A 25,985-nucleotide genomic window follows, 5' to 3' on the forward strand; every position below is an offset into this window, starting at 1 on the left:
AGCTCTGTTGCCCAGGCTGGAGTGCAGTGGTGTGATCTTGGCTCACTTCTACCTCCTCCTCCTGGGTTCAAGCGATTCTCCTGCCTCAGGCTCCCAAGTAGCTGGGATTACAGGCACCTGCCACCATGCCCAGATAATTTTTTAATTTTTAGTAGAGATGGGGGTCTCACTGTGTTGGCCAGGCTGGTCTCAAACTCCTGACCTTGTGATCTGCCCGCCTTGACCTCCCAAAGTGCTGGGATTACAAGCATAAGCCACCATGCCCAGCTGAGGCCCTGTCTTTTAAAATCAATGAAATGCTTAAAATGGTCAATTTTATGTTTTTAAAATATAATTATACTGCAATTAAAAAGAAACAGCCACTATACCGTGTTGCCTTCTGCCCCCAGATCTCTGTGTACAAGGCTACAAGAGTAGGCAAGCTCTTTTTTTTTCCCCTCTAGGCTTTTTTTCCCCTCATTGGTCAGGAGCCCCCTCCCCTCCTCTCTGTCGGGTGGGGTGCTAATGTGTTTATCGGAGGCTTCTGATTGGCTGGATCTCTGTTCTGAATGCCCCCCAACCTCCCCTTCTACTCTCCTGGGCTGGGAGAGTGGGTTAAAGCTGAGCCCTCCTCTTTGGGGAAAAAGATTCTTTTCAGGACCACGCTGAGCTGCTCTGGAGCCTGAGGCTGGTGGCAAGGGGCTGACCCAGAGAGTGATGCCAGACCCCATGGGGCTCCTCAGTCTGGTCCTGCTCTGGCTGCTGATGGCAGTGACTGCGGAGGGTAAGTAAAACTGCTGCGTGTTCCTGGTCCTGTCTGGAGTGAAGCGAGGGGCAGCCCAGACGCGCCTGGGACTGTGCTTTTGTAGCCAGGTGCCTGTTGACCTGCCCTTCCACTGTCATCTTTTGTTTAGCTTTTCATGGGGAAGAGGAGAGAGAGATGACAGGTGAATTCTCAGCTCTCACTCACATGCTCCACCAGCATCCTCTGGAAACTCAGACAGGGCAGGGGTTAGGGAGCTGCAGAGACAAGGTCTGAAGCACTGAGTGAGAAAATGCTGCCTTCTGGGCCTACTGAGCTTGAGCCCAGGAGGTTGAGGCTGCAGTGAGCCGAGATCACACCACTGCACTCCAGCCTGGGCGATAGAGTGAGACCTTGTCTTGACCACAACAACAAAAAGCAAGTAATCTTAATTTTCCTAGAACCCACACATATAAATTTTTAAAAAGGCAGGTGAAATTAATAACATATTTTGCTTAACCCAATATATCCAATATATAATTAGAAAACGTAATCAATAGAAAGTATTAATCAGATACATTTCCCATTCAACATTCAATATATATTTTATACTTATATGTCAATTTGGATGCTAAATTTTCATAGCAAATACTTGATCTGTCTTTAGATTTCTTAAAACATAGCGGTGAGAAAGTAGGTTTAGCTACTGTGCTAAGTTGTTTGAAACATACTTGAAAGTTTTCTTTTTTAAAAAAATATTTTTTGTAGAGACGGGGTTTCACCATGTTGCCCAGGCTAGTCTCAAACTCAAGCAATCCTCCCAAAGTGCCGGGATTACAGGCATGAGCCACTGTACCCGGCTGAAAGTCTTCTAAAAAGTGAATGAAGTATTAGTTTTTTGTTTAAGTAAAATTAAATGAAAAGTTTCTCTGTAACTAGTAACATTTCGGATTCTTTATAGCCACATACTGGACAGCACAGGCCAGATTGTGGGGTCTTTTAGTTGCTGTAAATGATGTAATTGTTTTGATATTTAGGCTTTTATTTCAGCGTATCACACTGCCTGGTGTGCCATGGGTACTTAGAATATTGTGTTGGTTTCATAAAAGAATGCACACCGATCAGAATTGACAGCTGAGAAAGCTGAAATGGGACTTGATTTCATTTGCTGGCTAGAGATGACATTGATTTCAGTCCATTTCAGATCTCTTCCTAGAAGTGCATAGGATCTGATTGAAGAATTTATTACCTCCAGTGTGCAGCATTTGCCCATCCTTGGTTAATCTGTTATGAATTTATCATGGCATGAACTTCCTTTTTCTGAAATTTAAAAAATATTTGAAATGTGTTTAAGTGCTCAGGAAATGGAAGGGGTACAGGCTTCATACAGGCCCGATGCTCTCAGAGCTCAGCTCGCTTCTGTGGATCATGGTGGATGGAGGCTGGTGGGTCAGGCTGCTTTGTAGCCTAACCGAGCAGTAAAGCAGATGTAGTGATTGTCTGTAGGGCAAACAAGCAGAATGCTGGGCTTGTGCACAATTGAGAACGTAATGATTATGCACACATATGTTTAATTTGGTGCCCCGTGTCCAAGTGATCAAAGAGTTGAAGGAAAGTTGGAAGGGAAATTGATTGGGTTGAATGTCTTTCAAATGTGGTTGTATCTGTTGATACTCTACTTGAATGCCAAGAAGGTTTTGTTAGATGTGCCAGAATATTTAGGGGGAAAATAAACCCTGCCAGAAAGCCTACCATGTCCTATTGTTTTAAAGGGTCAAAATAAAATAGTATATAACATACCCCCACCCCCAACCATCCCCATTTTGGAGAACAATTTGTATTTCCTTTTTTTTTTTTTTTTTTTTTTTTTGAGACAAGGTCTTGCTCTGCTACCCAGGCTGGAGTACAGTGGTGCAATCTCGGCTCACTGCAGACTCCACCTGTCGGCTCCAGCCAGTCTCCCACCTCAGCGTCTTGAGTAGATGGGACCACAGGTGTGCGCCACCACACCTGGCTAATTTTTGTATTTTTTTTTGTAGAAAGGGGATTTTGCCATGCTGGCCAGGCTGGTCTCGCACTCCTGAGCTCAAGCCCTCTACCCACCTCGGCTTCCCAGTGTACTGGGATTACAGACATGAGCCGCTGCCCCCAGCCACAATTTGTTTTTTGAGGGATTAAACAGGTCAGCATGTGTAGCAATGACCAGTCGAGGTGCAGTGGGGTGGTTTTGAGGATGGACGTGGTATTATTGAAATGCCATCCTATGGACATGGCTGCAGATATATGCCTGGTTGAGGCACAGGAGGGCACGGGTGGTGCCTGGGAAAGATCCCGCAAGTGGCTGGCAGGAAGGGGAAACAAGGCTTGAAAATAGGTGGAAATGGAACGGCTGGATAGTGGGAGGGAGGGGTGATGGCCTTCCCAGGGAGGGGGCTCTGGGAATCCCTGGCAGTTTCCTCAGCAGCCTGAGCTGGGGGCCGAGGGGCCACCTCACCACATCTGCTCATGCCCTGGTTGTTCTCTGCCCCTTCAATGGTGGGAGAAGGAAGACACTCAACAGGAAGGAACACCAGCTCCTGCTATTTCCCGCAGCAGCCTCTTGGTCTTGCTGGTGTTCCATTCATTACTCATTTGCTCACTTACTCTCTGATTCATTCAGAATGAGGGTATGGCTGGGGAGTCTGGAGCCAGAGTGCTTGGGTTCAAATCCTAAGGCTCCACCATTAACCAGCTGTGTGCACCTGGGCAAGTCACTTGGATGAATAGGAGAGAAGAGAGGGTGGGTGAGTGGATGGATAGATAGGGAGAGTGGATGAGTGGGTGGATGGATGGATAGCAGGGGGGAGTGGGTGGGTGGATGGATGGATAGGAGAGGTAGTGGGTAGGTGGATGGATGGATGGGGGTTGGGTGGATGGATGGATTCGGGGGTGGGTGGATGGATGGGTAGAGATGTGAGAGTGATGGGTGGATAGGAGGTGGGAGTGGTGGGCGGTGGATGGATGGATAGGAGGTGGCAGTGATGGGTGGATGGGTGGATAGGAGGTTAGAATGGTGGTGGGTGGGTGCATAGGAGGGGGTTGGGGGTGGGTGGGTGGATGAATAGGAGGGAGTTGGGGGTGGGTGGATGGATGAATAGGAGGGCAGTGGGTGAGTGGGTGGATGGATGGATAGGAGGGGGTGGTGGGCAGATGGATGGATAGGATGAGGAGTGGGTGAATGGATGGATAGGAAGGGGTGGTGGGCGGGAGGATGGATGGGGGAGTGGGTGAATGGGTGAATGGATGGATAGGAAGGGGGGTTGGGGAGTGGGTGTATAGGAGGGGTATGGGGAGTGGGTAGATGGATGGATAGGAGAGGGGAGTGGGTGGGTGGATGGATAGGAGGGGTGGATGGGAGTGGGGGTGGGGGTGGGTGGGTGGATGGATGGATGGATAGGAGCAGGGAGCTGGTGGGTGGATGGATGGGAGTGGGGATGGGTAGATGGATTGATGGATGGGAGGAATGGAGACCTGCATTTGTTGATGGAACTGGCAGAGCCTGCTGACATATTGGAATCAGGTGGTGGGTGATGAGCGGTGCTGCCACACGAATGATTGCCAACTTGAGCTATCAGGGATAATGGTGCCAGTACCCAAGATGGGCAAAAGCAAAGTGGACAAAGGGTAGGGAAATCGCTTTCAGTCTTCATGGCCCTCCCTCCCCTGAGGACATTTCGCAAAGTCTGGGGAGAGCTGTCATTATCACTTCTCATCTTCTTCCTGGAGTAAGGTCAGTGACTCATACCGTGGGGCTACCCTGTGCCTCTTTCTGGCCTCACTCTGGTTCCATCTGATTTGTGATTTCAGAAATTCCAGATTCGCAGGTGGGGCAGGCGGCCTCCTGCATGACTCCGTGCACAGGTGAGTGATTCTCTCAGGACGCCTGATCACACCTCTCATGACCAGGAGCCTGAGCCCAGTACAGGGCCTGATCGGGGTGAAGCTGTAAGATGGGATTAGAGACAGCCCCAGAGGGCCCTGGCTATGTTCCCAAAGATATCAGTTGAGAGGACCACGGCCAATTCTGCAAAGGCCACCCACAGAGTTAGAGAAATGAATAGCAAGCTGAAAGTAAAATGCCTTAAGCCATCCCAGCCCCCAAGGCTTTTTCCTCATCCCTGTGGGCCCCAGGTGGAATAAATGTCTTTGGTCAGGTGATGCCATTTGCATTTTGGAGTGCAGCAGATGAAAGAGCCTTGGGAACAAAATCTTTGGAAAGAGAGAAGCATCTTAGGAATATGAGGTGTGGTTCTGTCTCAAGGAAATTGACATGAAAATGTCAGTTCAATCACAAGCCATGGGGAGGGGTGAGATGTTATAATTAGATTTCACACTTGATCCCCTGGCCTCAATAGAAGGTTAGAGATTTGGCTCAAGAATTACAGACTTCTCTGTTCCCTAAATCGGCTCTTCCCCAGAGCAGTTACTCTCCTCACCCCCAGATTCCCCCAAGGCTGGCTAGCTTTACAGCTTTGTCTTCTAGAAAGACAGGATAACAACCGTTACCACCTTCTCCCCCACCCCGTCCCCCCACCACCCCCAGCCCCACTTGATATCCATCAAGGTGATAGGTGAGTAGTCAGACTCCCGAGGGTGGAATCCCAGCTGTGTGACTTTGTGTTAAGTTAGTTAACCTCTCTGAGCCTCGGTTTCTTCCTCTGTAAAATGAAGAAAATAGAGTTATTCACCTCAGGGTTGGTTATGAGGCTTAAATGAATTACTGTAGATGGATGCTTCTCAACTGGGGTGATTGTCATCCTCCCTCCCCTGGGGACATTTTGCAAAGTCTGGGGACATTTTTCATTGTCACAACTGGCCTGTGTTACTGGCATCTCATGGGTAAAGCTCAGGGATGCTGCTAAATTTCCTGACAACACACAGGACAGTCTTCACAAATAGAATTCTCTGGCCCCAACTATTAATAGCGCCCAGGCAGAGAAACCTTGATATTAGAAGAAGGCCTAGCCCATGATGACACTGGCTAGCACTTATTGAGCACTTAATGTTATTATCTTTATTTTCTTTTTCACCCTTATGAGGGTATGCAGCTACCCAACCTTTCCCCAAGCTGGGGATAGGCAGCTCAGAGCCCAGATAGGGAGAGGTGTGAACAAGGATGCCCGTAGGTGGAGTTGGGATCCCAAAGGGCTGCAGATTGTCAAGGTGACATTGCTGTCTCTCTCTGCCCTTCAGAGTCAGCTGGGCCCCACCTCCCTGTGGGCACCAGATACACCTATCACTTTTCCACCAACACCAGCACCAGCCTGCGGGAGGTCCCAGTGGAGGAGAGTGGTCTTGGCCTCCAAGGCTTGGCTGTCCTTGATGTGCTTGGCCTGTGTCAGATGGCTTTATGGGTGAGTGTCTTTGGGCAACCGGGAGATTATGTTGACACTGGGGAGGACTAAGAGGAAGCCACAGCCCCTCACCTCCGATTTCCAATTTGCTTAATCAACAGAGGAGCTTTCTGAGGAATCTTATATTTGGCAAGTGAGGACCCTTGAGAGGAATGTGGGAAAATGGTACAATTTTGGTTGTAAGAGGTGCCACAGAGGGCCTAATAGGGGAATAGCAGAGGTTAAGGAAGGAATATTTTTAGGGCAGGTTGGGGGAGTTCCTTGGAGTGAGAAGAGCCATAGAAGGGGGACATACTGTACCCTAGGGGTGGACTGAGAACCATGTCTGCAAGTCCAAGTGTGTGCAAAGTCAAACCAAGTAAAGGCCTTTGGACAGAGGAATAGACGGGGTGGAAGTCTACTCCCAGGAAAGCCTGCCCTGGCCTGTTTTCTACTGGACACTGGCCTTGCAGTACCTGGGTCCACAGGCTCAGGTTATAGGCAAACACTAAGGTCCAGTGGTGTTAGTTCTGAGTTAAGGCAGAGTTATGTGCTAGGCCCACTTGGTTGTTGCAGATTTCTTTTCATTAAGATTTTCTGGAAGCTCCTCAATGTTCTTGCAAGCAGAAGTGCTTGCTCATTTGCCTCTGTTCCATTTCTAATAACCCTCATATTTTTCCTGAATAAACCCTCTTAACCCACATAAAAGGCCTTTTAGTTTCTGTTGGAGTCTCATCTTGTATTGTGATGCATTTCTGTACTGATTGGAGTGCTTGCTAACAAGAGTTTCTCAAAACTGTTCTGTTGTATTTTCATGTAGACCACAGGATGAGATCTTTGATGGAGTGGCCCTGAGCTGCCTCTGAATTCTTAGGGTGTCCAGTATGTCAGAGCTGCTGCTTTATTAGTCTTTGCTATCCTTTATTGTCTTTGTATCCTTCAAAACACTTGTGGTTGTTTTTATCTGTAGGGCCAGTTTTCACAAAGCAAATTGTGTTCTGTTGCGGTTTTATTCATTTGTTTGCTTTAAGCATTTAAGAAAAGCTGCCGACTGGTGCGGTGGCTCATGCCTATAATCCCAGCACTTTGGGAGGCTGAGGTGGGTGGATCACCTGAGGTCGGGAGTTCGAGACCAGCCTGACCAGCATGGAGAAACCTCATCTGTACTAAAAATACAACATTAGCTGGGTGTGGTGGCACATACCTGTAATCCCAGCTACCAGGGAGGCTGAGGTGGGAGAATCTCTTGAACCTAGGAGCCGGAGGTTGTGGTGAGCCGAGATCGCACCATTGCACTCCAGCCTGGGCAACAAGAGCAAAACTCTGTCTCAAAAGAAAAGCTGTCAATGTCAAATGTTGGCAAGGGTATAAAGAACTGGTGTGTTTCAAAGATTCTAGGGGAAAATGGAAATTTTCTGGCCCCTTGGGAGTTTAATTAATATACTTTTAGAGAAAAAGTGTAAAAATTACAAATCTTCAAAACAAGGAATTTTCATAAACCAAACACCTATGTCGTGATCGCCAGAGCAAGAAACAAAATATAACCCCCAGAGCCTCCTTCATCCTTCTTCTTGTCACTTCTCCCAAGGGTACAGCTTTTTTTTTTTTTTTTTTTTTTTTTGATATGGAGTCTTGCTCTGTCGGCCAGGCTGGAGTGCAGAAGCACAATCTCAACTCATTACAACCTCCACCTCCGAATCAAGTGATTCTCCTGCATCAGCCTCCTGAGTAGCTGAGATTACTGGTGGTGCGTGGTGTGCACCACCACGCCTGGCTAATTTTTGTACTTTTAGTAGAGACAGGATTTTACCATGTTGGCCAGGCTGGTCTTATAACTCCTGACCTCAAGTGATCTGCCCACTTCGGCCTCCCAAAGTGCTGGGGTTACAGGCATGAGCCACTGTGCCCAGCCTGCCTTTTTTATTTCTATCACCGTAGATGAGTTTTGCCTGTCTTTGAACTTCTCTCTAATGGAATTGTACAGGATGTTTTCCTTTGTGTCTGGTTTATTTTTATTTTTTTTAACTGTGATTAAAATATAATATGGGATACACCATTTCAACCATCTTAAGTCTGTAATTCAGTGGCATTAAATACTGTCACATTGTTGTATAACCATCACCACCCTCCATCTCTGGAACTTCTTCATCATCCTAAACAGAAGCTCTGTACAGATTTAACAGTAACTTCCAATTCCTGCCCTGCAGACTCTGGTCAGCTCTATTCTGCTTTCTGTCTGTATGAACTTGCCTGTTTTTAGGTACCTCATGTAAGTGGAATCACATAATATGTGACCTTTTGTGTCTGGCTTCTTTCACTTTAATATAACATTTTCAAGATTCCTCTCTATTGTAGGATGTAGCAGAACTTCATCCTTTAAAAAAATATTTTTCATTTATTTTAAAAAATAGAGATGGGGTTCCACCATGTTGGCCAGGCTGGTGTTGAAGTCCTGAACTCAAGTGATCTGCCTGTCTTGCCCTCCCAAAGTGCTGGGATTACAGGTGTGAGCCATTGCACCCGGCCAAAATCTATTACATTTTCTTTTTCGTTTTCTTTTTCTTTTGGAGTGCAGTGGCATGATCTTGGCTCACTGCACTCACTACCTCCCCAGCTCAAGCGATTCTCCTGCCTCAGCCTCCTGAGTTGTTGGGATTATAGCTGCCTGCTAGCACACACAGCTCATTTTCGTATTTTTAGTAGAGATGGGGGTTTCACCATGTTGGCCAGGCTGGTCTCGAACTCCTGACCTCAAGTGATCCACCCAACTCAGCGTCCTAAAGTGCTGGGATTGCAGGTGTGAGCCATCATGACTGGCTCTGTTAAATTTAAACAGTGAAATCAGTTATTTCAGGGAGGATATTTTCCATTTTTAGAAAGTGTACTTTGTTTTGCAATGCCCTTCCCCCGCCGCCACCACCAAGCACACACACGCCCCGTGGTGACACTGGGATATCCAAGTCTTCATCGTGGGCAAAGCCTTTGTCTGCTCTATGATGTAACACATTCTTGTTGGTACTGTATAGTCCTATGGATCCCTCAACCACACGTCCAGTGTCTTTTTGGGCAAAATGAGAACTTTCCAAACCTTTAGCAGGGAGCTGTAGGTACTTGACTATTTCAGTGAGACATTTAGCCTTCACCACCCAGGCTTTGTACCTGGTCAAGGGAGGGGTCTCTCTGCCTTGTCACCAATATGGGTTCATATATCCTCCTGGGCCCTAGAACTGCTTTGTGGGTGGGGTGCTGGTGAGGTCCTGGGGTATCCCAGGAGAGGTCACCCACTCATGGTGCTTTCCGCTTCAGCTCCAAGACTTCCAGGTGACATCCATCCTGGGGGCCAAGGTGGAGCTTCTGAAGGAGTCGGAGAGCCTGAGGTAAGACACTTGGCCATGGGGCTGGGACCTGCCCACGATGGGGCTGGAGGGGTGAGCCCTCTACCATCTTTCAACCACTGTCGGGCTCTGGGTGCCCTGAATTAGATTAGGACAACCGGTTAGGGTGACCCCTCTGCAGCAAAGAGATGCCATCTTGGACTGAAGTTCAGACAAGTTCCTATATTTATGTTGACCTTGTCAAGCACCGATGAAGATTGCTGGGGGGTTGCCTTCATGTAGAAGCCTTGGGTGACTCCAGAGAGCTGTAGGTGCTCTTCTCTTACCTGGTGGGAGGAACTCATCCCGTAGTTCCGCCTGTCACCCCCAGCATGTCCAGATTTCACACCTGCCGATCACCCCTTGGGCATCGTTGTTGAGTGTGTCCTGGAAAACTCTGGCTAATGGGACTGCTGGGCCCAGGGAGGTCTGCCTTTTCCCCTCCCCCACTCTGCCGAGACCCCATCCTCTCCCACCCGAAGCTAAGCCCCTCTTTTGTGACCCAGCCAAGCCTGGGATTCTCTCTGTGGCTCGTTTCCCAGGCCTCCCTGACAGTGGCCTTGGTGGCTTCAAAGCTCAGAGCGGCCGCCAGGCTGAAGACATCTCCTTCTCTGCAGATTCCTCTTCCGTTTTTATTGCAAATCCATTTGTTAAGAAATAAAGCCTTTGTCTAGGGATACCAGGATGGGGGATGCTGCTGAGGGACAGACAGATCCTCACTGAAAGGCAAGGGGAGGGTCTCCTCCAAGGGGACTATTGTCCCCCAGCTCCTCATCAGAAATGCTAAGTCAGCGGGGCCAGGGGTTGTCACTTTCTGGAGGCCAGACTGACACTTGCTATTCTGGGAGTGGCGGGCGCCATTAGCATTTCTCTCCATCAGGGCCTGAGACCCAGGGGACTGCCTGAGGAAGACCCTCAGGCTTTAATTGGAGCTGGAGAGTGACAGCTGCCCCCCTGGAAAGTAGAAGTGGGGGCACATCTGTTTCCCAGGGTTTTGTCTTGCTAGCCTGTAGGGTCTGGGGACTTGGCAGTTTCCCCTTCATCTGGGAGCATCTCTGTCTTCCACCTCCATGCAGGGAAGGAGGACTTCACCACCCCTCACCTCCCACCTTCCCCATCCCTTCACTCGGCAGTTACTAGACCCAGGCACCTGTCTGCCAGGGGAAGGGCAGGCAGGAGGAGCACTGGGCTGAATTCTGGTGCCAGCTCCTCCCCTGACTCGCTGTGTGATATCCCTCAGGACCTCATTTCTTTGTCTTAACAATGACGGAGTCTCAAGTCACTTCCAGTTCAGAGTTTCTGCAGCCTGTGACTGCAGAGCCAGGCTGCCTGGGTTCAAATCCCAGCTGGAGCCCTGAGCAAGACACTGCATTGCTCTGAGCCTGTTTCCTTATCTGGAATGTGGATAGAGGGATGATCATGACCTCCCTGGTGGGATCTGAAGGGGAGGAAAAGGCTCCCTCTACCTTCCTGGGTTCAATAGCTGTGTCTGGAAATGAACTGACATTAGGAGAAAAGGTAGATAGATTTTTTTATACACACAGGGACATCGTGGAATGAAAGAGCGACGGCCTCCCAGAGTAGTAGTGAGACTTGGGAGCTTATACACCATTTTCATGGGGGGAGGGGAAGAGGGAGGAGAAGGCAAGTTAGAGGGGAGTAGATGGTTTCCAGGAAAGAGGAAGAAGAGGCAGGAGATGTGCTAGTGTAGGATGAAGTTTGTCTGGGTGTGGTGTTGACTTGCACCATCCTCTCTCAGGGTGAGAGCTGTTCTCCCCACGTGGATGAAACTCCCTGGAGGGGATTGATGACAATTAGATTCCTTTTGGGGGATCTATCTTTAGGCAGAAGAGGGGAGTTCAGAGAAAGCCTCTCCCCACGTTTGCTGTTTCTCAACAAATACAGTCTTTGGTTCAAAGTAGATAAGAGGCTGGGGTGCAATGGTTTATGCCTGTAATGCCAGCACTTTGGGAGGCTGAGGCTGGAGGATTGCTTGAGCCCAGGAGTTTGAGATCAGCCTGGGCAACATAGCAGGAACCTATCTCTACAAAAAGTTTAAAAATTAGCTGGGCATGGTGGCCGCATGTCTGTGGTCCCAGCCCTGTAATCCCAGCCACTCGGGAGGCTGAGTTAGAAGGATTGTTTAAGCCTACAAGGTCGAGGCTGCAGTGAGCTATGATCGCACCACTGTACTCCAGCCTGGGCAACACAGTGAGAGTGGTCCACAAAAAAGTCAGTATACCCAAATGGCATATTTTGGGGTGGCACATCCAGAACGCCTTCAGCTCTTTCTTGGGATTAAGTGAGGCGTTTTGGAAAGCAGGCAGCTTTCCGAAGCTTGGGGTCTCAGCCTTTTATTCTTTGACACTTGTCTCACACCTGTCCATTTGTCCTGGGGGTGAAAAGGCTGGGGTGGCTCAGAGCACAGTTGGCTGCCCCAGAGCCCAGCTGCAGAAGGAAGAAAGGCTATCTGGTGGGGGGATGTGGGGTTTCCTGGGAGCTTCCCATGGGGGCTGACCTGTAGGAGGGCAGGGATGCTGTGGCCTCTGGCAGTCAGCAGGTGGCTTGGGGCACTGGAGGGTGCCGCTTGACCCCTGTCTGCCCTCCTGCAGTGCCGCCCTGGGCCGCAACCCACTCCGCTTCATCCTGCACTCTGGGCGTGTGGCCCACCTCTGTCCCCACCCTGCTGAGCCACGCTGGGTGCTGAACGTGAAGCGTGCTGTGCTGAGCCTCCTGCAGGGCCACCCAGGGGCCGACAGCCCCAACATCCTCGATGAGGTGAGGCCAGGAGATGGGATAGGAGTGGGGGTGGGGGTGGCCGGAAGGCTGACCTGTCTCCAACCCTGTCTGCCCAGGTGGACATCCTGGGCCGATGTCCCACCACATACCAGCGCCGTGGGGATTGGCTACACAAGACCAAGGACCTGGCACAGTGCTCCTTGCGCAGGCGACGCTCCTCGCTGCATTCTCAGGCTCTGCCTGGAGTGGCCGTGAGTGCTGGGCTGGGCCCCTGACTGCTATTCTCCTAGACCCTCCTGTTCCTCTTCCTCCTCCCTCCTCCTCCCTCCTCCTCCCTCCTCCTCCTCCCTCCTCTCCTCCCTTCTCTCCTACCTCCTCTCCTCCCTCCTATCCTCTCTCCTCTCCTCCCTCCTCCTTCTCCCTCCTCATTCCTCCTTTCCTCGCTCCCTCCTCTTCCCTCCTTTCCTCACTCTGTCCTCTCCTCCCTCTTCCTCCCTCCTCCCTCTTCCTCCCTCCTCCCTATTCCTCCCTCTTCCTCTCCTCCTTCCTCCTCCTCTCCTCCTCCCTCTTCCTCTCCTCCTCCCTCCCTCCTCCTCCCATCCTCTCTCCTCCTCTGTCTCTCCTCCTCTCCTCCCTTCTCCTCTCCTCCCTCCTCAGCTCTTCCTGTCCTCTCCGCCAATTCCTTCTCTTCTTGGTCCTCCTTCCTTTACCTCCTCTCCTCCCTTCTCCTTCCCTTCCCTCTCCTCTTTCCTTCAAGAAAGTTTATTTTATGTATGTATGTATGTATGTATGTATCTATTTCCTTAGAGACAGAATCCCACTGTGTCACTCAGGCTGGAGTGTAGTGGTGTGATCATGGTTCAGTGCAGCCTTCAACTCCTGGCCTCAAGTGATCCTCCTGTCTCAGCCTCTCGAGTGTAGCTGGGGCTACAGGCACAAGACACTTCTCCTGGTTAATTTTTTTATTTTTATTTTTAGTAGAGATGGTGTCTTGCTATGTTGCCCAGGCTGATCTTGAACTCCTGAGCTGAATCGATCCTCCTGCCTCAGCCTCCCAAGTAGCTGGGACTACAACTGGTGGGACTACACCACCATTTCTGGTTAATTTTTTATTTTATTTTATTTTTAGTAGCGATGATGTCTTGCTATGTTGCCCAGGCTGATCTTGAACTCCTGAGCTCAAGCATTCCTGCCACCTTGGCTTCCCCAAGTGCTGGAACTATGGGAACGAGCCACCGCACCCGCCCCTCTGTCCTTTTCCCCAAGCCCTCCTCTACACCTCTGTCTCCAGCTCCCTGAAGAGGCAAGGGCTTTGTAAATACCAAACATCTGCAGGAGGATGAGAAGTGATCATTGTTCATGTTGACTTGTTATCAAAAGTCTCAGCATCTGAGAGGTGGAGGTGGAGCTGATTTGAATGTTTTCGTACTGAAAACATTTATCACTCCTCTCCTGGGTGTCACTGTCTGCTAGACTTTCTTGCTTCCCCTCGTCCTTGTCACCTCCCATCTGCCTTTGCCTGGGCTGCTGTTGCCACAACCCAGGCGAGCCAGGGGTGGGTGATGCTGGGATGCAGCCGTCAGCATCTCCTCCCCAGCCTTGCTGAGAGAGGGGTGGGGCCTGTGGCTCTGATGGGGGGGCCCTCATTCCTCCTCCCCTTGGTTCCAGCTGGGTCTTGTGGATGGCTAGCTCCTGACCTGAGCTGTCTCTTCCCTTCTTGGTCTGCAGCCCGGCCTGACTTCCCGCCTGACCTGCGTCCAGAGCTTCCGGGCCGGCGTGCTGCGGGAGGCCTCCTGCACAGAGCTGGACGCTGCAGGGCCACTGTCTGCAAAGGCGAGCGCTGTGCAGATGCGGACCCTCTCCTCACTCAGCCTGCTGCACGAGATGCTCCAAGATCCAGCGGGCACAGGTGATCTCAGCCTTCCCTGGTGGCCATCCCCTGACCGTGGTGCGAGGGTGATCTGGCCAGAGGGACCCAGGCAGGCCCAGGCTCCATCCCTCTGTCCCGGCCTGGACACCTCTGACCTATTTCTGAAAATGGTCGTCATCAGGAGAGTTAGCCACTTCTAGAAGGTTATCCAGGCTCTTTCTGCAGGCTCAGATAAAATGGCCCTGGGTTGGTTGAGCCCCTTTTCCCTGGGATGTCTTTGGTGAAGACAGAATCTTGTGTTTGTCAACCTTAAATTCAGCAACCCCTCAGTCTGCCCATTTTAGAGGCAAACTGACCCAGGTTTTCTGATTTTCCAGAAAGTTCCTGCTAACACATAACATTACCTGGGACTTGGTGCCCTCCTACAATTTTGCACAGAACGAAACAAGCGAGGTCTGTGTCTCGGGGGAGGATTGCTTTTCCATGTTTGGAAACCAGTTATCTTCCTGAACAATGAAATAAGAATGGTTACTCTGACTGCTGGGATTTTGGAAGGATTTACTGTGGGCCAGTGGCTGTGCTGAGTGCTTTATGTGTATTTAATTTAATCCTCATCAAAACCCCATTAGGAAGGTACTGTCATTAGTTAAATTTAAATAAAAATTTTGGTTGGGTGCAGTGGTTCCCCAGCACTTTGGGAGGCCGAGGTAGGCAGATAACTTGATTTCCGGAGTTGAGAGACCAGCCTGGCCAACATGCAGAAACCCCGTCTCTACTAAAAATGCAAAAATTAGCTGGAAGTGGTGGTGGGCACCTGTGATCCCAGGTACTCAGGAGACTGAGGCCAGAGAATCGCTTGAACCCCGGAGGCGGAGGTTGCAGTGAGCCAAGATCATGCCACTGCACTCTAGCCTGGGTCACAGAGTAAGACTCCATCTCGAGAAATAAATTTTTAATTTTTTTTTTTTTTTGAAACATGGTCTCGTTCTGTTGCTCAGGCTAGACAGCAGTGGTCTGATCAGGGCTCAGTGTAGTCTCAGACTCCCCAGGCTCAGGTGATCCTCCCACCTCAGTCCCCCAGGTAGCTGGGACTGCAGGCACATAGCACCATGCCTGGTTAATTTTCATTTGTTTGTTTGTTTTTGTAGAGACGGGTTTTCATAAACCAGGCTGGTCTCGAACTCCTGGGCTCAAATTATCCTTCCACCTCGGCCTCCCAAAGTGCTGGGATTACAGGTGTGAGACATTGTGCCCAACCAATTAAATTTTTCGGATGAGTGACCTGCGGCTCAAAGAGGTCAAATGACTTGTTCAAGGTCACTCAGTCAGTGAGAGGCAGGGCTGGGACCTGGACCCCTGCCGTGTGTTCCGCAGCCCTGGCTGGTAGTTGTGTTTGCCTTGGTGGGCAGGCTCCCAGCATCCCCTGGGAGAGAACCCTCTAGATGGGACCTTGGCATTTTCCTGGCTTCACTCTGCACGACGGGACGCCTTCTAGGATCCCAGCTTGGTCTGCCCTCCCTGCACATCAACCTTCAGCTGCAGAAACTAGCTGTGCCTGGGGGCATCCAGGCTTGCCAGGACCCAGTGGTGCCCCACTGAGTTGGATGAGATTTCATTTTCCTCCTTTTAAACAGTTTTATTAAGACAGAATTCACATACCATAGAATTCACCATTTAAAGTGTACAGTTCAGTGGTTTCTAGTATATTCAGAGTTGTGCATCCATCATCACCACAATCAACTTTATTATTATTTTATTTTATATTTTGAAATGGAGGCTTGCTTTGTCACCCAGGCTGGAGTGCAGTGGCGTGATCTCAGCTCACTGCAACCTCCTCTCCCAGGTTCACGCAGTGCTCCCGCCTCAGCCTCCGAGTAGCTGTGATTACAGGTGTGTATCACCATGCCTGGCTAATTTTTGTATTTTTAGTAGAGACTGGGTTTTCCCATGTCGACCAGGCTGGTCTCAAACTCCTGACCTCAGGTGTCTGATCCGCCTGCCTCGGCCTCCCAAATTGCTGGGATTACAGGCGTGAACCACCGTGCCAGGCCCCTTTATTATTATTATTATTATTTTGAGATGGAGTCTGGCTCTGTTGCCCAGGCTGGAGTGCAGTAGCGTGATCTCAACTCACTGCAACCTCCTCCTACTGGGCTGAAGCGATTCTCCTGCATCAGCCTCCTGAGTAGCTGGGATTACAGGCACCTGCCACCATGCGCAGCTAAGTTTGTGTTTTTAGTAGTGATGGGGTTTCACCACCAGTGGGCTCAAACTCCTGACTTCAGGTGATCTGCCCACCTTGACCTCCCAAAGTGCTAGGATTACAGATGTGAGCCACCATGCCCAGTCTTCAACTTAGTTTTTTAAAGAGGAAATCTTGCTCTGTCGCCCAGGCTGGAATGCAATGGTGCCTCGACCTCTCCGGCTCATGGGATTCCCGCAGCCTCAGCCTCCCCAATACAGGTGTGCACCACCATGCCTGGCTCATTTTTTAAACTTTTTGTGTAGAAAGAGGGTCTCGCTGTGTTGCCCAGGCTGGTCGCAAACTCCTGGTTGCAAGTGATCTTCCTGCTGAAGCCTCCCACAGTGCTGGGATTACAGGTGTGAACCACTGTGGTCCACCTTAATCAACTTTAGAACATTGTCATCACCCTAAAAAGAAACCTTGTGCTCATGAGCCGTCATCTTCCCAGACCCTGGCAGCCAGTCAACTACTTTCTTCCTCTGATTTTCCTGTTCTGGAATTTCATATAAATGGGGTCATAAAGTGTGCCCTTTTGTGTCTAACTTCTTGACTCAGCACAGTGTTTAAGGTTCATGCATGTTGGGGCATGAATTGGAATTTTTTCTTTTTCATTGCTGAATAATATTCTGTGGTATGGAGGAGTTTTTTCCTATTTTCATTGTCATTCCCAGGAGGCTTTTGGAGTCAGAACTGGATTCACATTCTGACTCTATGTTGTGTGACTTGGGCCGATAGCTTCTCTCTGCCTCGGTTTCCTTAGCTGTAAATATATAGGTAGGTCACCCCTTACACCATAGGTTATGGGGAAAGTTACAGAAAATGGTCAGCTGGGCACAGTGGTTTAAGCCTATAATCCCAGCACCTTGGGAGGCCAAAGGGAGCAGACTGCTTGACTCCAGGAGTTCAAGACCAGTCTGGCAACATGATGAAACTCCGTCACTGTGAAAAATACAAAAAATTAGTCAGGCATGGTGGTGCGTGTCTGTAATTCCAGCTGCTTGGGAGTCTGAAGTGGGAGGATCACCCGAGCCCAGAAGGTCGAGGCTGCAGTGAGCTGTGATCGTGTCACTGCACTCCAGCCTGGGTGACAGAGTGAGACCCCTTCTGAAAAAAAAGAAAATCATTGCCTTTAGCTAAGCATCTGACATGTGGCATCTATGAACACTAGTTCACATCCTCCTGGCCCCATTCTTTAGGGCCTGATCCCAAAGGCACACTCGGAAATGAGCCTTTATCCCTCCTTGAAGTTCTGCGCTGGGCTCAGACGGCCCTGACTTGGGCCCGTCCTTCTCCCTGGGTTGCAGTCATCTGTTCCCAGCTGTCATGGGAGAATTCTCCTTAGGTTTGCAGATTGTTGGCTAGTCATCAGGAGTGTGTTTTCATTCATGCTTACCCCAAATGCTTATCTGAGCACCTGTTGGTGCTAAGCACTGCTGGGGCTCTGGGGACAGGGCTGTGATCATGGTCAACTCCATTCCTGTCACACTGAGACTGACACCCTTCTGGGAGGGGGAAACCACTGGTGGGGGGAAAAACCCAGTCAGGGTGGCTTGAGATTGTGATCTGGGTCAGGAAAGAAGTTAAACAGCCACATGACAGCCGGTGACTTAGATGGGGCAGCAGTGGGGTGGGGGTGGTGGGTAAGAGGGTCTCTGAGGAAGTAATGATTTTGTTGAAGGGTAAGACAAGATCAGCTTTGGGAAGATGCAGGAAAGAGCATTCAGGGAGGAAACGGTAAGTGCAAAGGCCCTGGGGCAGGAGCGACCTCTTTGTGTCCCAGGCACTTGGGGGCTAAGGAGAGGTCTGAGGATTAGATGGATGAATGTGTGCACCTGTGTGGAGCCAGACCCACTGTGAGGGCGGGTGCCCAGGCCTGCAGGCAGCCAGGTGGTGGTGGACAGCATCTAGAAGGCGCATGCCGTTGCCAAGGAGCATTGAAGCTGAGGGAGGTGTGGATTGTGGATTCCAGGGTAGGTCTTTGGCTGAGGTGTGGGGGTCCAAGCGGGGCTCAGGAAAAGTTAACACCATGGCTGTGTGCAGAGCAGAGGGCAGTTTCTGCCGTCATCCATCATTGTTAGGAAACAGTCATAGGACTGAATGCATGAGAGAGATTAAGATGTATTGTTTTGACAAGGTTATGTGTGACATGGTACAAAAGGACACCGTTAAAATGAGTCCCCCCTCCCCAGAGGCTGACACCATTCCTTGCTTCCAGTATACTCTTCCAGACAAATTCTGTATACTTACAGATACGTAGGCGACTGTGTCTGTTTGGGTGGTCTGGTGTTTTGTTTTGTTTTGAGACAGACTCTCGCTCTTGTGGCCCAGGCTAGAGTGCAGTGGCACAATCTCAGTTCACTACAACCTCCACCTCCCAGGTTCAAGTAATTCTCCTGCCTCAGCCTCCCATGTAGCTGGGACTACAGGCACCTGCCACCACGCCCAGTTAATTTTTTGTATTTTTAATAGAGACTGGTTTCACCATGCTGGCCAGGCTGGTCTCGAACTCCTGACCTCAGGCCATCCATCCACTTTGGCCTCCCAAAGTGCTGGGATTATAGGCGTGAGCCTCTGTGCCTGTGTTAGAGCAGTCTATTTTTATTGTTGAACCATACAGTGTTCTGCATCTTGCCTTGGTCACTCGATGGCTTGGAGATCTTTCCGAGGCAGGGCATGTCTTGCTGACCTGTTTATGTTAAAGGATACTCAGTGTTGGCCGGGCGTGGTGGCTCATGCCCGCAATCCCAGCACTTTGGGAGGCCGAGGTGGGAGCATCACGAGGTTAGGAGATTGAGACCATCCTGGCTAACACGGTGAAACCCTGTCTCTACTAAAAATATAAAAAAATTAGCCGGGCGAGGTGGCAGGTGCCTGTATTCCTAGCTACTCAGGAAGCTGAGGCAGGAGAATGGCATGAACCCGGGAGGCGGAGCTTGCAGTGAGCCGAGATCGTGCCCCTGCAGTCCAGCCTGGGTGACAGAGGGAGTGTTCTCTGGTGTGAGTGGTCCACAGTTTGTTTGCCCAGCTCCCACTGGTGGGTACATAGGTGCTTCCCATCTTAGGCTGTTTGCAAGGACGGTGCCATGATTTCCCTCGTAGACACCCCCCTTACCTGTTGCCTGAAACATGCTGAAGGAAGCATCGGTGGGGATGGGGGCAACTCCCAGAGGGCTTTCTAGCTCACTCTGGCCTCTCCCCATATGGTCATCCCATCCACCTCTTCCCATCTCAGATCCAGATGCTGGAGATGAGGAAGACATGACCCCAAGTAGCCTGCTGTATGAGTGGGAGGAGACACCATCCCAGGCCATGGTGGCCACTGCAGCCATGTTAGTGAAGAGGCTGTGCCTGGCTCAGACCACTAGCTTGGAGGTAAGTGGCTTCTCCAGCCCCAGGCCAGGGTCTTTCTTGGCCCTGAGTCCCTAGGACACCTTCCTCTTCCTGCCCATATCATGGTCCATCCTCTCAGATATTTAATGTCAGGGCTGTCACGTATGGGTGGTAGGTTGTGCACTGCACAACTGTGCCTCATTGCAAAAGCAAGGAAATCTAGATGGTCTATGCCAAGCCAGTGCTCCAGTCCAGGTTGGATGTGGGCAGAGGGGAAGCCTTTTCTCTTCTGTCTGTCTAGGAGCACACAACAGTCCTGCTCACTCGCAGTCTAACCTCCCAGACCTAGCCACGTGTGAGCCTCAGCATGGAGGACTTCCTGCAACAAAGTTAGAAACACATGGGCCAGGCCTCCTCTAAAACTCCTGGCTGTTTAAAGTCTAGAGGCAGATGTGGCTTTGAGACTTATGGCCACTTCCTTCTTTGGTGATCATCAAGAATCTGAGGCCCTGAGGCTGAGCTGTGATGATGAGATTCTCCTCCCCACCTGTCTTATTCTGAGAGAGGGCCCTGAACCCATATGTAATATGCAAAGCATAAGAGAGATGGTTTAGCATGGTACAGTCCCTGGGGGAGGAAAGTGATGTGTCATTGGATTGAAGACTCGCCCAGATAATCTGGGATAATCCTATCTCAAAATACTTAACTTAATTACATCTGCAAGGATCCTTTTTCCAAATAAGGGAAATTTACAAGTTCTAGGACTTAGGACATAGACATATAATTTTGGGGGTCTCCATTCAATGTTCTATAATTTTTTTTGAGACAGAGTCTTGCTCTGTCCCCCAGGCTGGAGTGCAGTGGTGCAATCTTGGCTCACTGCAAGCTCCACCTCCCAGGTTCACACCATTCTGCTGCCTCAGCCTCCCGAGTAGCTGGGACTACAGGCACCCGCCACCACACCTGGCTAATTTTTTTTTTTTTTTGTATTTTTAGTGGAGACGGGGTTTCATCGCATTAGCCAGGATGGTCTTGACCTCCTGACCTCGTAATCTGCTCACATCAGCCTCCCAAAGTGCTGGGATTATAGGCATAAGCCACTGTGCCCAGCCTTTTTTTTTTAGACAGCGTCTCACTCTGTTGCCCAGGCTGGAGTATAGTGGCGCAATCATGCCTCACTGCAGCCTTGACCTCCCAGGCTAAAGCTATCCTCTCACCTCAGCCTCCAGAGTAGCTGGGACTGCAGGTGCATGCCACCACACCTGGCTAATTCTTGTGTTTTTTGTAGAGACGGGGTTTCGCCATGTTGCCCAGACTTGTCTTGAACTTCTGGACACAAATAATCCTCCCACCTCAGCTTGCCAAGGTGTTCAGATTACAGGCGTGAGCCACTGCACTCTGCCAAGGCTTTATAGTTTAATTGAGCACTTAGTGTATGGTCAGACAATAAGCTCCAGGGCCTGACTTGTGTTACCTAATTTAATCATCTCAGTGATATTCATATCATTGTGCCCATTTTACAGATGAGCAAACTGAAGCTTGAAGAGTTTAGGAAATGTGCTTAAAGCCACACTGCTAGTAAGTGATAGAGCTGGGCTGTTAACCCAGGCAGCCCGGCCCAAGGCAGGGTTTCTCACCCTGGGTGCTGTGGACATCGAGGGCTGGGTCATTCTTTGTGGGGGATGTGGGGGAGGCTGTCATGTGCAATGTGGGATGTTTAGCAGCATCTCTGGCCTCTCCTCACTAGATGTTATCATCATCCCCACCTGTAGTCCGTGGCAGCCAGATGGCCCTGGGGAGCGCAGTTGTCACCAGTAGGGGACTGCTGCTCTGTGACCTGTGCTGTAACCGTCGCACTGCTGAACCTCATGGCTTGATGGGAAGACAGGACTGCGTTCTTTGGCCTTAAAAGTACCCTTGACCACCTAACTGGACATTTCCCCTGGCAAACGTGGCTCAGGGCAAGGGCTGTGGGCCTGGGTCTCCACTTTTGGATGCTGGCGGAGCTAGCTCCAGAGGGCACTGTGTGGCTGTCTTTTACTTACAGACTGAAAAGGAAGTTACTGCCACCGGGGAGGTCCCCTGGGCTGAGGGGTAAAAAGCTGAGGACCCTGTTGCTGGAAATGGCTTTACAGGGACACATCGGTGCACACCACGCAGCTCCTGGACCCCTGGGAGGGCTGAGGGCCTGCCTGGGTTGCCAGGGGGACAGACCTCATGAGCTTTGGCTTGAAATGCCTCTGCCGCTCCCCATTGATGGTGGGTGGGAGACAAGGTTTGTTTTTCAGTCCGGAGACAAAACCAGGACTCAGCACTCAATAGAAAGCAAACCCCTAGTCAGGCCCTCTGTAGAGAGGCCCCGGAGTTTCGATGTGGGGGGCAGAGGATGGGATGGCCAAGGGCGTCCCTAAGGAACAAAGGAGGAGGAAGCAAAGGTGCATGGGGGTGGGAGGGGACAGAGAGGGAGCCAGCGGGGCCAACTTCTCCAGGCTGCCAGGAAAGATGGCTGGGAGAGGGCATGGTAATCACCAATCTTAGGTGATTACCTAAGACTCTGAGAATCTGAGAAGATATCTGAGAACAAGGAGCTCGAGTTACAGATGTTTATTAAGGGCTGACTGTGTGCAGTCACGAAACGGTATGGACAGTGGCAGAACAGGACTGGCTCACAAGAGTGGGTGAGTAGATTTCCAGGTGTCCTGCAGACTGGTTTGTTAAACAGTGCTGTTTTAAACATTCAGTTGTGGCCAGGCACAGTGGCTCATGCCTATAATCCCAGTACTTTGGCAGGCTGAGGCAGGCAGATCACCGGAGGTCAGGAGTTCAAGACCAGCCTGGTCAACATGGTGAAATCCCGTCTCGACTCAAAATACAAAAATTAGCCAGAAGCCTGTAATCCCAGCTACTTGGAAGGCTGAGACAGAAGAATCACTTGAACCTAGGAGGCAGAGGTTGCAGTGAGCAGAGATCCCTCCACTGCACTCCAGCCTGGGCGACAAGAGCAAGACTCCACCTCAAATAAATAAAATAAAATAAAATAAAACAAAATCAATAGTTGTATTAACATAGCTGACTAATTGGTACAAATACACACTTCAATAGAAATCAGACTAACACGCGATAGATTCCTATGATGACTATAATTAACATTAATGCTACATTTAAAAATAGAAGAGAATAATTTGAACGTTTCTAATGTAAAGAAAAGATAAATAGTTACGGTGATGGATATTGCAATTATCCTGATTTGATTAGATGAATGTTTCGAATTATTCCATGGGTGCCCTGAAAATATGTACATCTAATGTGTATCAACAAGTAAATAGGCTGGGCGCGGTGGCTCACACCTGTAATCCCAGCACTTTGGGAGGCTGAGATGGATGATCACTTGAGCCCAGGGGTTTGAGACCAGCTTGGGCAACATAGGAAGAGCCCATCTCTACAAAAAACAAGCCAAGCATGGTGGTACATGCCTGTGGTCCTGGCTACTTGGGAAGCTGAGGCAGGAGGTTGGGTGAGCCTGGGAGGTTGAGGCTACAGTGAGCTGTGATCACACCACTGCACTCCAGCCTGGATGACAGAGTGAGACTCTTCTCCAAAAAAAAAAAAAAAAAAAAGGAAGAAAAATTAAAAAATCAAAGAAAAATAATTATATTAGAAACAAAGGTATTAAGTACTCCAAACCACAACTACCTGGTTATTTTACTACATTTTGCTATTGTCTTTACATTAGAGGTTAGTCATGTTGTTGTAACTGTATGGTAGAAATATGGTATGATATGCTAAGGTGCATTTCTTCCCAGGTCTTAGCAATTGCATGTTGGTTGCCTGAAACTGACCATGGTGGGTGTATTTACACCATGGGAATTGGCAAACGCTGCAAATCAGGACTTTTTTTTTTTTTTTTAAGCCATTGCATTTGGATGCTGGTTAAGAATGTGGGTTTAGGAGCTGGTGCCCTGGGTTCAAGTCTCTGCTCTGCTACTGAGTAGCATGTGGCCAGCGGCACCTAACTCAAACACTTTTTGAATGTCACTTTCCTTCTCTGTCAGCTTAGACCAGTGCCTGGAATGCAGTAAAGGCTCCTTGCTAAGTAACTAGTGGCATAGTTATTATTACAATTTTTTTTTTTTTTCGAGACGGTATTGCTCTGTCACCTAGGCTGGAGTGCAGTGGTGCAATCTTGGCTCACTGTAACCTCTGCCTCCCGAGTTAAAGTGATTCTCCTGTCTCAGCCTCTTGAATAGCTGGAATTACAGGCTCGCGCCACCATGCCCAGTTAGGTTTTGTGTTTTTGGTAGAGATGAGGTTTTACCATGTTGGCCAGGCTGGTCTTGAACTTCTGACCGCAAGTAATCCGCCTGCCTTGACCTCCCAAAGTTCTAGGATTACAGGTGTGAGCCACTGCACCCAGCCTTATTACTATTATCATGTGTTATTGGTGGTGATGGGGGTGGCAGGTTTCTTATTGACTTACATGTCTGTCTTTTTTTTTTTGGGACGGTATCTTGCTCTGTTGCTCAGGCTGGAGAGTGCAGTGGCGTGATCTCGGGTCACTGCAAACTCCACCCCCTGGTTCAAGTGATTCTCTTGCCTCACCCTCCTGAATAGCTGGGATTAACAGGCATGCAACACCATGCCTGACTAATTTTTGTATTTTTAGTAGAGACAGGGTTTCACCAGGTTGGCCATGCTGGTCTCAAACTCCTGACTTCAAGTGATCCACCCTGCTCGGTCTCCCAAAGTGCTGTGATGATAGGCGAGAACTACCGCCAGGCCCCGGACTTGATTTCTAGGCAGGAGCCTTGGACCCTTTGCCTCCATCCGTAGCCTGCCTAAATCTGTCCTCTTTTCTCCTTTTGAGTTTATTCTTCTTCCAGTGAAGGGAAACGAGGATGAGCCACTAATGATCCCTCCTGTTGTGCCTAGATCTGAAAGGCCCATTTTCAGGGTAACACTTGTGGTCAGAGGCTTGCTCAGAGCAGGAGGACTGGTCCCGGGCAGGCACCATCCCCAGGTGCCCCTCTGCACACGTGTTCCGAACCCAGGGTGCCAACGGCAGTCGGTGAAAGGCAGCCACCAGCCAGAGGGAAATGTGGCTGAGCCCAATAGGAAGGAAGGAAGGAAGCAGGCCTGAAACTGAAGTTTTTTTGGATAGCAGACCCAAACTGGGCAATAGAGTCTTTTAGGCTACCAGTGGTCAGGGCCAGCTGCGATGGTGGCAGTTAGCCTGCAGCAGGGGCCGGCTCGTGGGTCCCACAGGAGGAAGGAAAGACAGAGCTGAGGGTTGCCACTGGCTCTGCCCACAGAAGGCATGGTCTGGGAAGGCTGCCTGGACTCTGGCAGGTAGACACGTTGGCAGGTGGGCCGAGTGACGAGTTAGGGTCTGTGTTGCAGGCTGTATCTTGCTGAGATCGAGCTGTGTGTGCAGGGATTCCATCACAGCCACACACAGCAGGGAGGCCCAGGGTCAGGGAAGCAGGTCCAAGTCTCGGAGGAACCCTGGGTGGGTGGGGGCTTCAGACCTGGACCTGGTCAAGCCTGGGGGAAGCATGGGGGCTTTCCTGCAGGAAGCCAGGACCTGGCTTGGCTTGGCTCCTACCTTGTTGCTCTTTCTGTGGCTTTGGGTTCAGGCCAATGCAGTCAGCCTGAGACTACAGGGGTACCAGAAGGGAAGGTTTCCGAAACTAAATGTGTCCTAAACCCAGGGGCTGTTCTCTGAGTACAGTCCTTTATTTCTTGAGTTTCGGGCCCTCTGCCCCCTCTATAATGCCCTTTATTAGTCATCACTGTTAATAATTATATAAAACAATTACATTTTTTAAAATTAGAAATATTGGAAAAGGGTGGGCACAATGGCTCACGCCTGGAATCCTGGCACTTGGGGAGGCCAAGGTGGGTGGATCACTTGAGCCCAGGAGCCTGGGCAACATGGTGAAACCTCATCTCTATGAAAAATACAAAAAAATTAGCTGAGCGTGGTGATGCATGCCTGTATTCCCAGCTGCATGGGAGGCTGAGGTGGGAGGATCGCTTGAGCCCAGGAGGTTGAGGCTGCAGTAAGAAGTGATTGTGCTGCTGCATTCCATCCTGGGAGACAGAAGGAGACCCTGTCTTTTAGAAAAAAAAAAAAAAAGTGGTCCAGGTGTGCTGGCTCATGCCTGTAATCCCAGCCCTTTGGGGGGGGCTGAGGTGCGCAGATCGTGAGGTCAGGAGATCAAGACCATCCTCGCTAACACAGGAAAACCTCGTCTCTACTAAAATTACAAAAAATTAGCCAGACATGGTCACAGGTGCCTGTAATCCCAGCTACTCAGGAGGCTGAGGCAGGAGA

General features: G+C 50.1%; 1 protein-coding gene across 1 annotated transcript in view; it reads left to right on the forward strand.

The window, feature by feature from the left end:
* Positions 1 to 280: 280 nt before the first annotated feature.
* Positions 281 to 25,985, forward strand: part of LOC117097956 — a 154,894-nt gene continuing 129,189 nt past the window's right edge. Inside the window, exons 1-8 of the mRNA XM_033236518.1 lie at positions 281 to 763; positions 4,568 to 4,621; positions 5,954 to 6,114; positions 9,400 to 9,470; positions 12,080 to 12,245; positions 12,323 to 12,457; positions 13,935 to 14,115; positions 19,554 to 19,693. Of these exons, the coding sequence (XP_033092409.1) occupies positions 697 to 763; positions 4,568 to 4,621; positions 5,954 to 6,114; positions 9,400 to 9,470; positions 12,080 to 12,245; positions 12,323 to 12,457; positions 13,935 to 14,115; positions 19,554 to 19,693 (975 nt within the window). The 5' untranslated portion in view covers positions 281 to 696. The remainder of the gene's footprint in view (positions 764 to 4,567; positions 4,622 to 5,953; positions 6,115 to 9,399; positions 9,471 to 12,079; positions 12,246 to 12,322; positions 12,458 to 13,934; positions 14,116 to 19,553; positions 19,694 to 25,985) is intronic.

This window comes from Trachypithecus francoisi, unplaced genomic scaffold (genome assembly GCF_009764315.1).
Source record: "Trachypithecus francoisi isolate TF-2019V2 unplaced genomic scaffold, Tfra_2.0 Lachesis_group15, whole genome shotgun sequence".
NCBI lineage: Eukaryota > Metazoa > Chordata > Mammalia > Primates > Cercopithecidae > Trachypithecus > Trachypithecus francoisi.